General features: G+C 38.8%; 2 protein-coding genes across 8 annotated transcripts in view; one reads left to right on the top strand and one right to left on the bottom strand.

The window, feature by feature from the left end:
• LOC121449645 (zinc finger protein 568-like) overlaps positions 1-14050 on the bottom strand; it is a 53761-nt gene that overhangs the window by 22140 nt on the left and 17571 nt on the right. The window contains exon 7 of one of the 6 annotated variants that reach the window (XM_041654233.1): positions 5960-11517. The exons of the other annotated variants lie outside the window; for them this stretch is intronic. Coding sequence (XP_041510167.1) covers positions 9896-11517 — 1622 coding nt within the window. The 3' untranslated portion in view covers positions 5960-9895. Of the gene's footprint in view, positions 1-5959; positions 11518-14050 lie in introns of those variants that run through there. 6 annotated transcript variants of the gene reach the window in all.
• Positions 13000-13439, top strand: LOC121449663 (40S ribosomal protein S19-like). 2 transcript variants are annotated; one of them, XM_041654275.1, is made up of 2 exons: positions 13000-13201; positions 13342-13439. In XM_041654275.1, the coding sequence occupies exons 1-2, from the start codon at positions 13000-13002 to the stop codon at positions 13437-13439; spliced, it is 300 nt and encodes a 99-aa protein (XP_041510209.1). The 2 variants fall into 2 exon arrangements, with proteins under 2 accessions (XP_041510209.1, XP_041510208.1); XM_041654274.1 differs by having other exon boundaries at positions 13000-13434.

Here is a 14050-nt window from a genome sequence, read left to right as displayed (position 1 = left end):
AATGTCTGCTACTGCTTCCTTCAGGACAGACAGATTGGGTTTAAGTTAAGTCAAGTTCTGCTTTTGAGGATAAAAAACCTACACTCTTCTAAGTGTAACAAAATCTAGCATCTTTCTATATCCCACTGCATACCACCTGTGTCCCCTCTGAGCCTCCCCTGCACCTGTGGTCCCTTTATACTTCCCTGCTGTCTGCGGTTACTCCATGTCCTATCTCACCTTTATACTTCCCTGCTGTCTGCGGTTACTCCATGTCCTATCTCACCTGAGGATTTGGATCTACAAACTGCGATGACAGAGAAAACGTGGCATTTGTCTTTCTGGATCTGGGTTACCTTACTCACTATAAACTTTTCAAAGTCCAGTCACTTACCTGTGAAGTCCATGATTTAATTGTTCTTTACAGCTGGACAGCATAACAGTGTTTATGTACCACATGTTCATTATCCATTCATCTGGTGAAGGACATTATATTGTTGCTATTTCCTGGCTATAAAGAGTGCAGTGGCTATGCACACTGCTGGAGGAGGAACAACAGACAAATAACACCAAGGCTGTTTGATAAAGGCTCAAGGAATAATACTACTTTGTATTTACCTAAAAGTATATTATATGTGATACATATATGTGTGTATGTGTGTAAAACATAAATATATATATATTTATATATATTAAAAGAAGTTATGCCATTTGGGCTGACAATGCTTCCCGATAGACTAACCACCTCCCCAGTACTAGGCATGAGAAACCTTTTAAAGGATTGGTCAGGATAGTCCAAGTGACTCCCCAAACAACAGAGACTATCAGCATAGTCTATGTTGACTCTTGGGGTTGAGGGTTGGTCCCAAGTACTAAAGACCCTGCACACTTAAGACACAGGTCTTGGATAATTCAGATTGGATCTGGCCTAAAAGCCTCTTTCCTTTGGATCTAATTTCTATGTTTCCAAAAAATACTATGCAAGCTGCCAAGGAAAGGAAGCAATTAAACAGTCCCACCCAACTGCAACACCCATGAACCACGACAATGACTATGACGGCAAGATTTCTGTAAAGATGTAATAAATGGCACTCACATGGCGGTGCCTGGACCTAAGGCATACTCAACAAGAGGGAAATCGTGACTGGTACTGGAAACCTAGCCAGCTGTCCAGGGTTGGTGAGGTCATGGACCTTAGAAAAGAATCTACGACCACCCTTTGCTGCCTCAACATAATTCTCTACTACATTATAAATCTTAACCTCAGTCCCACAGATAACCGGAGCTACCACCCCTCATTAAAGAAGCCTTTCTTTGTAGTAAATGGAGACCATCACAGAAAACCACAACTAGACACAGTGCAGGGATCAACTGACTGAAGGGAAACCAAGTTCCAAAGGTACACCTGTACTGCACCGCACTGTCCTGCAGCGATTGCTCTGGGAACACCAAGGAAGAGGGGATGCAGAAATTGTGAGAGTTAGAATATCAAGAAGTCGGCTGGGGCCGGGCGGTGGTGGCGCACGCCTTTAATCCCAGCACTCGGGAGGCAGAGGCAGGCGGATCTCTGTGAGTTCGAGGCCAGCCTGGTCTACAAGAGCTAGTTCCAGGACAGGAACCAAAAGCTACGGAGAAACCCTGTCTCGAAAAATAAAAAAAAAAAAAAAAAAAAAAGAAGTCGGCTGGGAAACAACCTCTCTTAGAAATGGATACATAAACAAGGCCGGGACAACGGCAGAATCAATGAATGTAACTAGTGTGGAAGAGAACATTTTCGAAGGGTCCCACCCCTAGATGAAGAACTACAGGCAACTAACAACTGCTGGGGGAATTAGCTTCTCTGAGGGATAAACCACCTCCGTGGGTTGTCCAATTACACCCAAACAATAAAAACAGACCCAACAGGTTATATTTAATTACTTGTGCATATATATGTATGTGCGCATTTACACTGTGTATGTAAAAGTAATAATCAAAGAAAAGGGGGCTATCAACTTGAGAGTGGGGGCATGGGAGGATTGGAAGGAGGAATGGGAAGGCAGAAAATGGTATAATTCTACTTCAGTTAAAATATTTTTAAAAATATGAAAAACGTCTAGCATCTTGACAATGTCATGTGTACTACACAAACAAAAGTACTAGACATCAAGGATATAGTGAAGAAAACAAGAAAATACATTGAAGAAAATGACTTTTTAAAAAATTGTTTTTTTAAGATAGCATTTCTCTGTATAGCTCTGGCTATCCTGGAATTCACTCTGTAGAGCACACTGGCCCCGAACTCAGAGATCTGCCTGCCTCTGCCTTCCTGAGTGCTGGGATTAAATGTGTGTGCCAAAAGCACCTGGCAAGAAAATGACTCCAAAGACAATATAGATACTGAAATTATGAGAGGAATTTTTGAACTTGAGTGGGAAGATTTATCATTTTATCCATTTTTCCTGTATATTTTCATTATTATGCAGTCATGACCACGATCTCCAGACAATTCTCACCATTTGTTTTACCCACTAAACATCACTCCTTGTTCCCATCTCTGGTAGCCTCTATGCCAACTTCTGAATCCTCATATTCTAGGTACTCCAGTAAGTTTAAATCATAGAAAATTAGCCTTTTGTGTTTAACGGCTTACTTCACTTAGCATGTTTTCAAAGAACCTTCATGTTATATGTTCCAGGATGTCATTTCTTATTGTTAAATAATATTCCATTGTTATGTACAGACTGAACTTTCTTTATCCACTAATGGGCTCATGTCAAGAGGACCTCATCTTTTACCATTAAGATTTTCAATGAAGGGGGCTGGAGGGCTGGCTCAGTGGTTAAGAGTACTGATTGCTCTTCCAGGGGACCCGGGTTCAATTCCCAGCACCCACATGGCAGCTCACAACTGTCTGAAGATCCAGTTGCAGAGGATCTGACACCTTCACACCAATGCACATAAAATAAAGTTAAATAAACCATAAAAAAAAAAGATTTTCAATGAAGCTTCTGTATGTTGCCCTTAATCCTTTAATGAGATAGCCAGCTAGAGAAAGATGACATGGCTAAGTGTCCCTTCCTTGAGTAGAGACAACCTGTTGATTACTTCCCTTTTATTACTTTATCGAGAGGGTTCTGTTCTCTTTTTCTAGACTCACCCTGGTGTAGCACACACTGGCCTTGCACTCCTGACCCTCCCATCTTCACTAACCAACTTCTAGGATTGTAATTATGCACAACACCCAGGTTTTCAATTTCTAAAAGAAATGGCTTGAATTCTGTCAATTCTCCCCTTTAAGGCCAGCTGACTGATGGTGTCTTCAGTACATTAACGTGGCAATTGGCTTCATTTATTGATTCTTAGATGAAGAGCCATCCTTACATTTCAGAAGTACCATTTTATTATGGTATGTGATTCTTTTAAACATATATTTAAATTGTTTTCTAGTGTTTTACCAAGGTGTTTTTGAATCAATATTTTAAATTAAAAAAATTAATTTATCATATGGGTGGTGTCTTGCCTGGCTGTATGTCTGTGCACTGCACGTGTACAGTGTCCACAGAGGCCAGAAGAGGATGCTAGAACCTTTAGGACTGAAGTTACAGCCGTGGGCTGCCATGAAGGTGCCAGGAACTAAACCCAGGTCCTCTCAAGAACACGGAGACACCTCCCCAGCCCTCAGGAGTATTTATAAGGATGCACTAGTCTGTATTATTGTTTGTCTGGCTTTTCTGCCATGGTAATGCTGATTTCACAGGAGATAAGTGTTTCTTCCCCTTTAGGTTTTTGGGAAAGGTTTGAGAAAGTGGTGTTTCTGTTCCTAACTACATATTTTTGAGTACCAAGTGTGCTAACTCTTCTCACTTCTCAAAGACTGGTGAATCTCAAACTTTAAAGGATGGGACCCTGCCTCTGCAGTGACTTCTGTTAAGATATGGGTTCTCTGGGTACAGCCTCAGAGGCCTTGTCCTCAGGAAACCAGGACAGAGGTTTCCTTCGGTGTCTAGCTCTCAGACAGTTTTAACATTTTTTTTTCCCCATCTTAACCACTTCACTATAGAATTCAGACTTTAAAAACACATTAAATACTTTACTTGTATGCATGGTTTCTGAAGAGAAACCCAATGCTTCTTAATCCTTCTTCTATCGAATAGTAACAATACAAAATAATAGACATTACAACAGGAGGGTCTTTGAAAAGCCCTCCCAACTAACTTCTTTCAAGGTTTGCTTCGTCTTTTTTGCAGTTTTAATATGGTATACACGGGTAGTTTTCATATTTAATCTGCTTGGTGTTCCTTTGAATCTACTGGATCTGCGATTTTTGTGATTATCATTATCGATTTTGAAAAGTCTCAGCCATTAGTTGTCAACATATTTATCTTTTCCTTCTGAAACTGCAGTGACAATTACATCTTTTTAATTGATCTTCAGTTCAGCTACTATGAGTTGCATTTTAGTTTGAGAAATTTCAGCTGAAATTTTCAACTTTCTGAATCTTCCTTGGCTGTGTTCAGTACATATCAGAGATGTCTTTCCTACTGTTTCCTCTTGAGCCTTTGGAATGTATCCATTTCTTTGCTTACATTACTTGTCTGCTTGCATATTGACTATGCTTTCTACAACACTCCCTAACATTTCAACCATACTTATCTTAAACTTCTTACTTATAAATCTGTGCCAAATTTGAGCCTGGTTTTATGCTTGTCTTCGTGTACTCGGTCTATTTTCCTTGCCTTTTTTTTTTTTTAACATGCCTTCCGATGTTAAAAAATACATCCATCAAAGAATGTAGTGCAAACTAAGGTAACTATGCTTGACTATTTTAGTGTTTGGCAGCTGGTTTGAGTCTCGTCTACATCTTGCGGGTCCTCTCATCTACTAAGATCTTGGTCTATCTCATAGTTCTGCTCCCTCCAGACAGGGTTCTCTGGGTAGCAGCCCTGGTTGTCTTGGAACTGACTCTGGAGACCAGGTTGACCTCGAATTCAGATATATATATATATATATATATATATATATATATATATATATATATATATATCTGCCTCTGCCTTTGCCTCTCAAGGGCTGGGATTAAAGGTGTGCACCACCACTGCCCCGCTTCGTAATTCTGTTTTGTATAGCAGCCCCACAGCTATGGTGCTCCAGTGTGCAGGAGAGGAAGCACTCTCTATAATTTTATTCAATCTCACATTGTACTGCCATGAGTCCTAGCATGCAGCCTTCAGAAGCACAACTATCTCTTTTACTGTCTTTGGCAAGACAGAGGGTGTTTAGTAGCCACATGCTCTTTTCTCCTATAGATAAAATTGAAAGTCTTCTGCATAGGGAGTAGAGCTTGGTTATAGACAACACTCCCCATGGTACTTCAAAAGGGCTGACATCTAAGTACACCCCACATGGTCACAAAGAAAGCACAAGAGCTTTATGTTTTTCTCATCTTTCACATGAGAAGATCCTAGTGAATTCACTTCTACTGGTATATCTCTGGTCCCAACATTTAAGGCAGAGGAAGCGAGTGTGAATTTACAGAGGACAGATCATTTGCTCCCTGGTAAACAATCACAATCAGTGAAATCCCTCCCCCCCCCCTTAGATCCCATATTCAGTTTATAACCAGGCACTTCACCTCATTGAGTTTAGTCAGTCTTACTGGGGGGAGGGGAGAACCAAAGAGGACCCTAAGGAGGGCCTTCCAATCTGCAGTTGAAAAATAACTCTGTTTACTTCAAATCCATGTAAATGGAAGAGGCAGCAGAGCTTGTATTTTATACACCTTACACAACTGTATGCAGCGTAAGAAATACAGACCCAATGTAAAAAAGAAAAACACAAGAATAGAAAAATGGGAGAAAAAAAAAAGAGTCTAGTCAAAAAACAACAAACAAAACAAAAAAATCCAAACAAAAACAAATGCATTACAACTGAGAATATTTACATAGGGTTCTTATGTCGTCAATGTATAAATTTGAAAATTATTTTTACATCTATAAATATTAAGTATGCTCACAAAACTAGACTTAGCATGAAGCCTATCAAAGAACAAAATATATAGAATGATAATAATTCTTTATTAATATTTTAGTAAAACATTGTTTCCATTAAAATTAATCCCTGCTATTTATGACAAGCTACTGTCCAACATTCAAAGTACCGTAACAGTACAAACTGTTATAGTTTAATAATTTTTATCCAAAAGAGATTTTTACTTATGTGAAGTCAACTTCAAACAAATTAGTGTTCAAATATAAAATCTAAAGACCCCTTTGACCAACACCCTTAATTCTTGTCTTTAAAAAAATGTATTAGTGGTTTTTTGCTCATCAAATAATACTGTAAAGATGACAAAAATTTTAAAAATTATCTTAAAGATTGTCTTATATGTTAGGAGAATGAGGACCTTATAGAGAACATTGTTCAGAATTTGGGGTCTTCACTGCTTTCAACCAAAACTGGATAAACCTGTAAGTCAATGGTTTTGAAAGGGTGTAAATGGGTTGCAGGTTAAAACTGAACAAATAAATTGTGTATAGCCACCCAATAAAAAAGGCTCCTCATTTCAAAATATATTAACAATGAAATTAATGTTTATGTTAACCATATGCAAAATCACAGAGTTAGAACACCAATATCACAAAGCAAATTCCCTAGAACATCTTATTATTTCTGTAAGATGCTAAAGACATTAGTAATTAGTTAAGAGCCTAGCAAATTCTTAGTGGAATAACGGCAGACCGAGAGAGGGGTATGTACCAGTATAAAACACCTTTTCAGCTGGGCACAGTAGCAATGCCTATGAGCTCAATACTTTGGGAGGCTGAGGGAGAAGGATCAGAGCTCAATGCCAATGCTGAGCTGCATATGAAAACCTGTCTGAGAAAAGCAAAGGAGAGGACGTAGTGAGAAGGAGCAGTGTTTCAATTCCTAGTACTACACACATACATACAAAAACATCACAAAGAAATAAAAACCACATTTTTCATTACACTAACTTCAGATTTTCAAACTTGGGATAATTTAGATTAAGGATGTGGCTCAGTTAAAGCCCTGGGTTTAAGAATCAGCAATTCATAAGCAAGGCAGGGTGGTGCATATTCTCAGCCACTTGGGAGGTGGCAAGGAAGGAGGATCAGAAGTTCAAACTGATCCTTAGCTACAAAGGAAGTTGAAGACAGACTGTGAAACATGAGACCTGGCCTCAAACGAATAAGTAAATAACTTATGATACAGATTTCCTTAACCTAAGACATCACTGCTTCAAAGATGAATTTAATAAAAGATTGGATATATATGGCTCAGGGTCGAGCAGCTGTCCAAATAAACAATCGCTTTACTTAGCACTTTGTCAAAGAAAATAACAATCGTACATCTATTAATGTTGAGTTTATATTTCCAATGCCACAATAAAAACTTACTTGGATTTAATACTTCACTGGTTGAAAGATGAATCCAAATACCAAAAATGTTAAATGTGAAACAAAATATCAAAGAATAAAACACACTAACTTCAAATTTTTAGTATATAGTACCATTCCAAGGATTGTGTGGGTATGTGTATTTGTGTGTATTCAGTGTGTGCACATCTGTATGGAGGTCAGAGAGGTCACAGGACACCTTGGGTGTTATTCCTCAGGAGCCATTCATTTTGGGGAAGCAGGGGCAAAGGATTTCTAACTGGCTTAGAATTTGCCGAATAGGCTAGGTTAGTTGGCTAGCAGGGCTCAGGGATCTGACTGTCTCTCCCCAAGGCTGGGATTACAATTGTGAACCACTAAGCCTTATCTTTTGTTGGGGGGGGGGGGGGGGGGAGGGATCAAACTCAGGTACTCATGTTTGGAAGAGATGGGCTTTACCAACTAATTTGTTCCCTCAAGACAAAGTTTGTTTTTTGAGTCAGGGTCTCACTATGGAGGCAGAATGATTTCAAAATCTTAATCCCTCTGCGTTGGCTCTGGGATGTTGGGAGGCATATGGAAATATTTCAGATAAAATGGTTCAGCATCTGAAAGAGCATGTGAATCCTATATTTATAGAATTTTTTTTTTAACAGGAACAAGTTTCTCTTAGCGAGTTGATATGAGAATAACTAGGAAACACCACCATCACCTGGGAGGAAAAAAGGAATCATTGTGTGTCATGGCTTCTTTGCTTAAAGGGAGTCTCTACTCAGGTGTCTTGCATGAATTGTTCTATTTTGATATTATATAAAAAAGACAAGTCATATTACTACCATGTGTCACTAACTTTTAAGATTTATTTTATGTTCTATTAGTCTCTTTAAAGACAAAAAAGGCCCCTTCCCAAGAACACCCTCCCCACATTCAGTCCCAATGCCTTGTGAAAGACAAAACTAAAAAGGTCTTAGCATGAATCTTTCTAACCAATTTTAAATAACTTTATATACATACATATATAAAAATTTCACTAAAACCAGTTTCTAGTCAATAAATTTCAAAAACCCAGTTCTATTCTTTGTAAAGGGTTTCACTGAGACTTACATGGATAAAGTAAACAGTATGTTGCATGGCATCTTATTTTTCACTCCACACTGTTTTAGGTAACTACCTCTGCTACACACTATGAATCCCCTTGTTTTAACTACTACACACCATTCCACCCTTGGGATAGGTTGTATTCTATTCATCCATTAGCCCACTGCTGGGCATCCAGGTTTTCAATTCATATGCATGTATTTCCTCTTCATTATTTACAAGTTTCTAGAGCCTCTGACAGAAATGAAAATAATCTGAACTAGAACTGTATCTTTTTACTTTTTCAAAACTGACTCTTTTGACTTCGAGTTATAGACAAATAGTCTGCGTTTTTTTCTTTTCTTTTAAAGATAGTTTTTTTTTAACTTTATTTAATTTTATGTATGAGTGCTCTGAGTGTACACCTGTGTGCCGGAAGAGGGCATCAGATCCCATTGTAGATGGTTGTGAGCCACCATGTGGGTGCTGGGAATTGAACTCAGGACCTCTGGAAGAACAGCCAGTGCTCTTAACCAATGAGCCATCTCTCCAGCCCCAAGATAGTCTTATGTAGTTCAGGCTTACCTCAGTTTGCTTTGAAGTCAAAGCTGGCTTTGACCTCCTCATCCTCCTGTCTCTGCCTCCCAAGCACTAGGATACATGCACCATCATACTCATCAGCATCCAATGGTTTCAAGGTCAAATCCTTTGGAAGTGTTTATAGTGCAGTAATGTTTATACTTTAATTTTCTCCAATAGTCAAACATTCCAGAAACAAATGACTAGATTATTCTTTCTTTGCCAACTCATAATTTCATGTCTGACAAACACCAAGTTCACATATTTCCACAGCTCTGTATCTGAGCACTCTATAACCTGTTCACCCACCTAATTATGTTCCTATACTATACACTTTGAAGTGGCTGTAAATTTAGCATATATTATAAAGAGTGCTAGTCTAAGTACTACTAGGATTATACTTTTGTTTTGTTTTGAGATAGGATCTCACTATGTAGCACAAGCTGACCTCAAACTCTAGATTCCCGTGACTCGATCTCCACAGTATAAAGATTACAATAAGTATGCTTATACCATTCTTTTTCTAAAATCATCTCAGCAATTCATGGACTTTTATTTATTTATTGAGACAAAGTCTATGTAGACCAGGCTGGCCTCAATCTTGTGGCAATCTTCCTGTCATCCAAATGCTGGAATTTTAGACAAGCATCACTATGCCTGGTTTACACTTCTATTTCATGTGAATTTTAGTATCACTTTGTAAAATATTATAGAAAAATATTATGCAATTATTTGGAACTGTATTATCTACAGATTCTCAGAATTGAAAATTTTATTACGCTGTATTTATCTATATACATATTTCTCTGCATTTGCTCATAAACTCCAAAGTTTTGTTATTTTTCCAAAGAGATCTTGGTTTTGCACTTACATCAGACATTTCAAGTAAATAAGGCATTGCATAGATAAGGCATTGCCTCATTTAGTACAGAATGTTTCTTGCCTGTATGGCCTCTCTTATGTATGGAAAGGGATGCTCTCTGAGCAAAGGCCTTCCCACATGTATTACATTCAAAGGGCTTCTCACCTGTGTGACTTCTCATGTGTATAGTAAGTAATGAACATCGAGCAAAGGCTTTTCCACACTTATCACATTTATAAGGTTTCTCCCCCGTGTGACTTCTCATATGAAGAGTAAGGGATGAGACTCGAGAAAAGGTCTTACTGCACTCATTACATTTAAATGGTTTCTCTCCAGTATGGATTTTTTCATGTTCAAGGAGATTTTGTCTCTGACTAAAGGCTTTTCCACACTGACTACAAAGATAAGGTTTCTCTCCAGTATGAATTTTCTCATGCTCAGTAAGATTGGACTTCTGGCTAAAGGCTTTCCCACATACAGTACATGCATAGGGTTTCTCACCAGTATGAATTCGCTGATGTCTAATGAGATTTGACATCTGAATAAAAGCTTTCCCACACTCATTACATTCATAAGGTTTCTCTCCAGTATGAATTTTCTGATGTGTAATAAGATTCTCTTTCCGGCTGAAGGTTTTCCCACACTCATCACACTCGTAGGGCTTCTCAGCAGTATGATTTCGCATATGTACAGTAAGGGAAGAACTTTGCGAAAAGACCTTTCCACACTCATTACATACATAAGGCTTCTCACCTGTGTGGCTTCTCATATGCATAATAAATACTGAGCACTGAGAGAAAGCTTTTCCACATTTATTACATTTATAGGGCTTTTCCCCTGTGTGACTTCTCATGTGCAGAGTAACAGAGGACATTCGAGAGAAAGCTCTACCACACTCATTACACGCATAAGGTTTCTCCCCAGTGTGAATTTTCTCATGTTCAATAAGATTTTGCTTCTGGCTGAAGGATTTCCCACATTCCTTACATTCATAGGGTTTTTCTCCAGTGTGAATCCTCTCGTGTTCAAGGAGATTTGACTTCTGACTGAAAGCTTTCCAACAATCCTTACAAGCGTAAGGTTTCTCCCCAGTGTGAATTCTTTGGTGTCTAATGAGGTTAGACATTTGAATGAAAGCTTTTCCACATTCTTTACACATATATGGCTTTTCCCCAGTATGGATTTTCTGATGCGTAATGAAATTTTCCTTCCTGCTAAAGGACTTTCCACACTCTTTACATCCATAAGGTTTTTCTCCAGCATGATTTCTCTCATGTCTGAGGAGGTCAAGTTTATGAGTGAAGTCTTGTCCACAGTGATCACATTTAAAGGGAGCTATGGCACAGGGTGAGCAATGATAAAATGGAGCCCCATACTTACTACATTCAAAGTTATTGTCTCTTACACAAACCTTATTATAACTAAGAATATCTAAGTTTTGTTCCACACACTTATTAAGTGAGTCACGATCATAGAGGCTTTGTCTTGAAGGAACAACATCTGAGCTCAGAAGAAAGATTTCTGCAACCTCTTTACAGTCAATGACATTTTCCTTAATCAGAGGTTTCTCGGAGGTGGATGTGACTTTCCTCACAAGTGTTTCCTGTTGTTTCTCCATCTGTCCATCAACTTCCCAAACTTCTAAAATGGAGGACCAAAAATCATTACTTGTGAAATTTTCTATCACTAAACTATTCATAACAATTTAGAAATTTGCTAATGTGGTGTTGAATCTTTTTTATTGGTTTAGTCACCAATAAAAAAGAAACTAAACTGCAAATGCCCCCTAGTTCTTAGAGATGAAGTTAACACCTACAGACAATATTATGGGAAAACAACAACCTGACATTTGTAGATCTAAGTAGCACTGATTATATACAAGGATATACAATAATGAAGAAATCGGCACAATGAATGGAATGAAAATGAAAGGGTAAACACATAAAGGACTTAGATACGGAGTCAAGTAGCAATAAGATAAAAAATTAGTACTTGTGGTTAAAGACAGTGGGCCAGACTAAATGTGTAAGTTTACTTCTCCTCCTTTCCAAAAACAGGTCAGAGCTTAAAGGTAAGAGAAATGGGAAGGAATATACAACAGACAAAAGATTTCAAGACGATTGTACACGATGAAAACAGGCAGAGGACTGTTGGCTGGAGAGCACATGTAACATGCTACAGCAAAAGTATCATGAGGATGACATGACAAGACCATGAACTCAACAGGAAAATGGTACGGCCGCTCCTTTTTACCACCTTTCTACAGCACACTGAGCTCTTGGCTAATACAGTTAGATAAGAACAGGAAATAAAAGATGTACAAATTGGAGGGACAGAAAAAGCAGCATTAATACTGTTCAAAGACAACGTGGTCATCCATGCAGAAAATCTAAGAGAATCAACAACTAAAACCTGTTGTGACCAATCATTATTAAAAAGGTGGCAGGACACAAGGTAAACATGCAAAACTAAATTGCTTATCAGTAACAAACAAACAGGATCTGGAATTAAGAATACATCACTATTTATATTAGTATTCCTCAAAAGAAATACAAATCTAATAACAGATGTACAAGATCTATAAAGAGAAAACCACAAAACTCTGACTACTAAAATTAAAGAAGAGTGAATACTGAATAGTGATGATACGAAGATTCAGCATTCAGCATATTAGCTCTTAATTAGATTCCCAGGTTCAAAGTAATCTCATTTTGCACTTTACTCTGTTCACATACAGAAACAAACTGATTCTAAAGCTCACATGAAGGTGAAACACCCAGAAGAGAGAACACAGTATTAGAGGAGAAAGACAGTGAGATAGATACCACCTGACTTCAGGACTTATTAGTAAGTTCTAACAATCATATAGTCTGGAAGCAGGGGAAGAGACAACAATGGAACAGGATAAAGAACTCAGAAAACAGACTCAAATTAAATATCGTCAATTAATCTTTGACAAAGGAGCAAAGGAAATAGTCATAGATAGCCTTTTCAACAAACAGAGTCACTATAACTAAACATCTGCATCAAATAAACAGCCTAGATAAAAAGTTTTCACAAAAAGTAACTCAAGGAGACTCAACGCCCGACTTGTGCGCCCCGGGAAACCCCGTCGTCCGCACAATGCCTGGAGTTACTGTAAAAGACGTTAAACAGCAGGAGTTCGTCAGAGCTCTGGCAGCCTTCCTCAAAAAGTCCGGGAAGCTGAAAGTCCCCGAATGGGTGGACACAGTCAAGGTGGCCAAACATGAAGAGCTTGCCCCCTATGATGAGAACTGGTTCCACACGCAAGCTGCCTCTACAGCACGGCACCTGTACCCGTGTGGTGCCGGGGTTGACTCCATGACCAAGATCTATGGAGGACGGCAGAGAAACGGTGTCAGGCCCAGCCACTTCAGCAGAGGCTCCAAGAGTGTGGCCCGCTGCGTTCTCCAAACCCTGGAGGGACTGAAAATGGTGGAAAAGGACCAGGACGGGGGCCGCAAGCTAACACCTCAGGGACAGAGAGATTTGGACAGGATTGCTGGACAGGTGGCAGCTGCCAACAAGAAGCATTAGGATAAAGGATGCTAGGTTAATAAATTGCCTCATTCATAAAAAAAGAAAAAAAAAGTAAATTCAAACCAGAGAGCTAAGTGTCGAGCACAAAATTCTAAAACTAACAGAAGATAACATAGGACAAAGTCTGGGTTGCGGTGGTGGGCTGGAGAGAGCGGGGACAAGAAAAGGCCTGATCAATGAAAAAGTAGGCTGAACTTCAGGAAAATTTAAAAACTCCCTCTGTACAAAAGACTCCATCAAGCAAGTGAGAAGATAAGGCTAGAATACTAAGTACTTGCAGAAGAATATGTCATAAGATCACTGACATATGCAGAGAACACAAACTTTAACATTAAAAACAAAAACAAAACCTTGCCAGGTGTGGCTGTACAAGTCTGTGATTCCAGCACCTGGAGGGCAAAGCAGGAAGACTGGAAGATCAAGGACAGCCAGGGTTATATGGCGACTCACGGTGTACCCAAAACAAAGAAATTCCCCTACCCCCAGGACAAAGCATCCAGTCAAACAAATAAACAGGAACCTGAACAAAAGCCTTACTTAAATAAATATAAAGACATGGTCACTAAGCATATGTAACCATGTTCAACACTGTATGTGATTGGGGAGGTTCCTG

The sequence above is a fragment of the Microtus oregoni genome, unplaced genomic scaffold (genome assembly GCF_018167655.1).
Source record: "Microtus oregoni isolate MIOR12 unplaced genomic scaffold, Mior012 000006F_ref0000085, whole genome shotgun sequence".
Classification (NCBI taxonomy): domain Eukaryota; kingdom Metazoa; phylum Chordata; class Mammalia; order Rodentia; family Cricetidae; genus Microtus; species Microtus oregoni.
The sequence above is the reverse complement of the archived record's forward strand: the minus strand, read 5'-3'. Positions and strand labels throughout refer to the sequence as shown.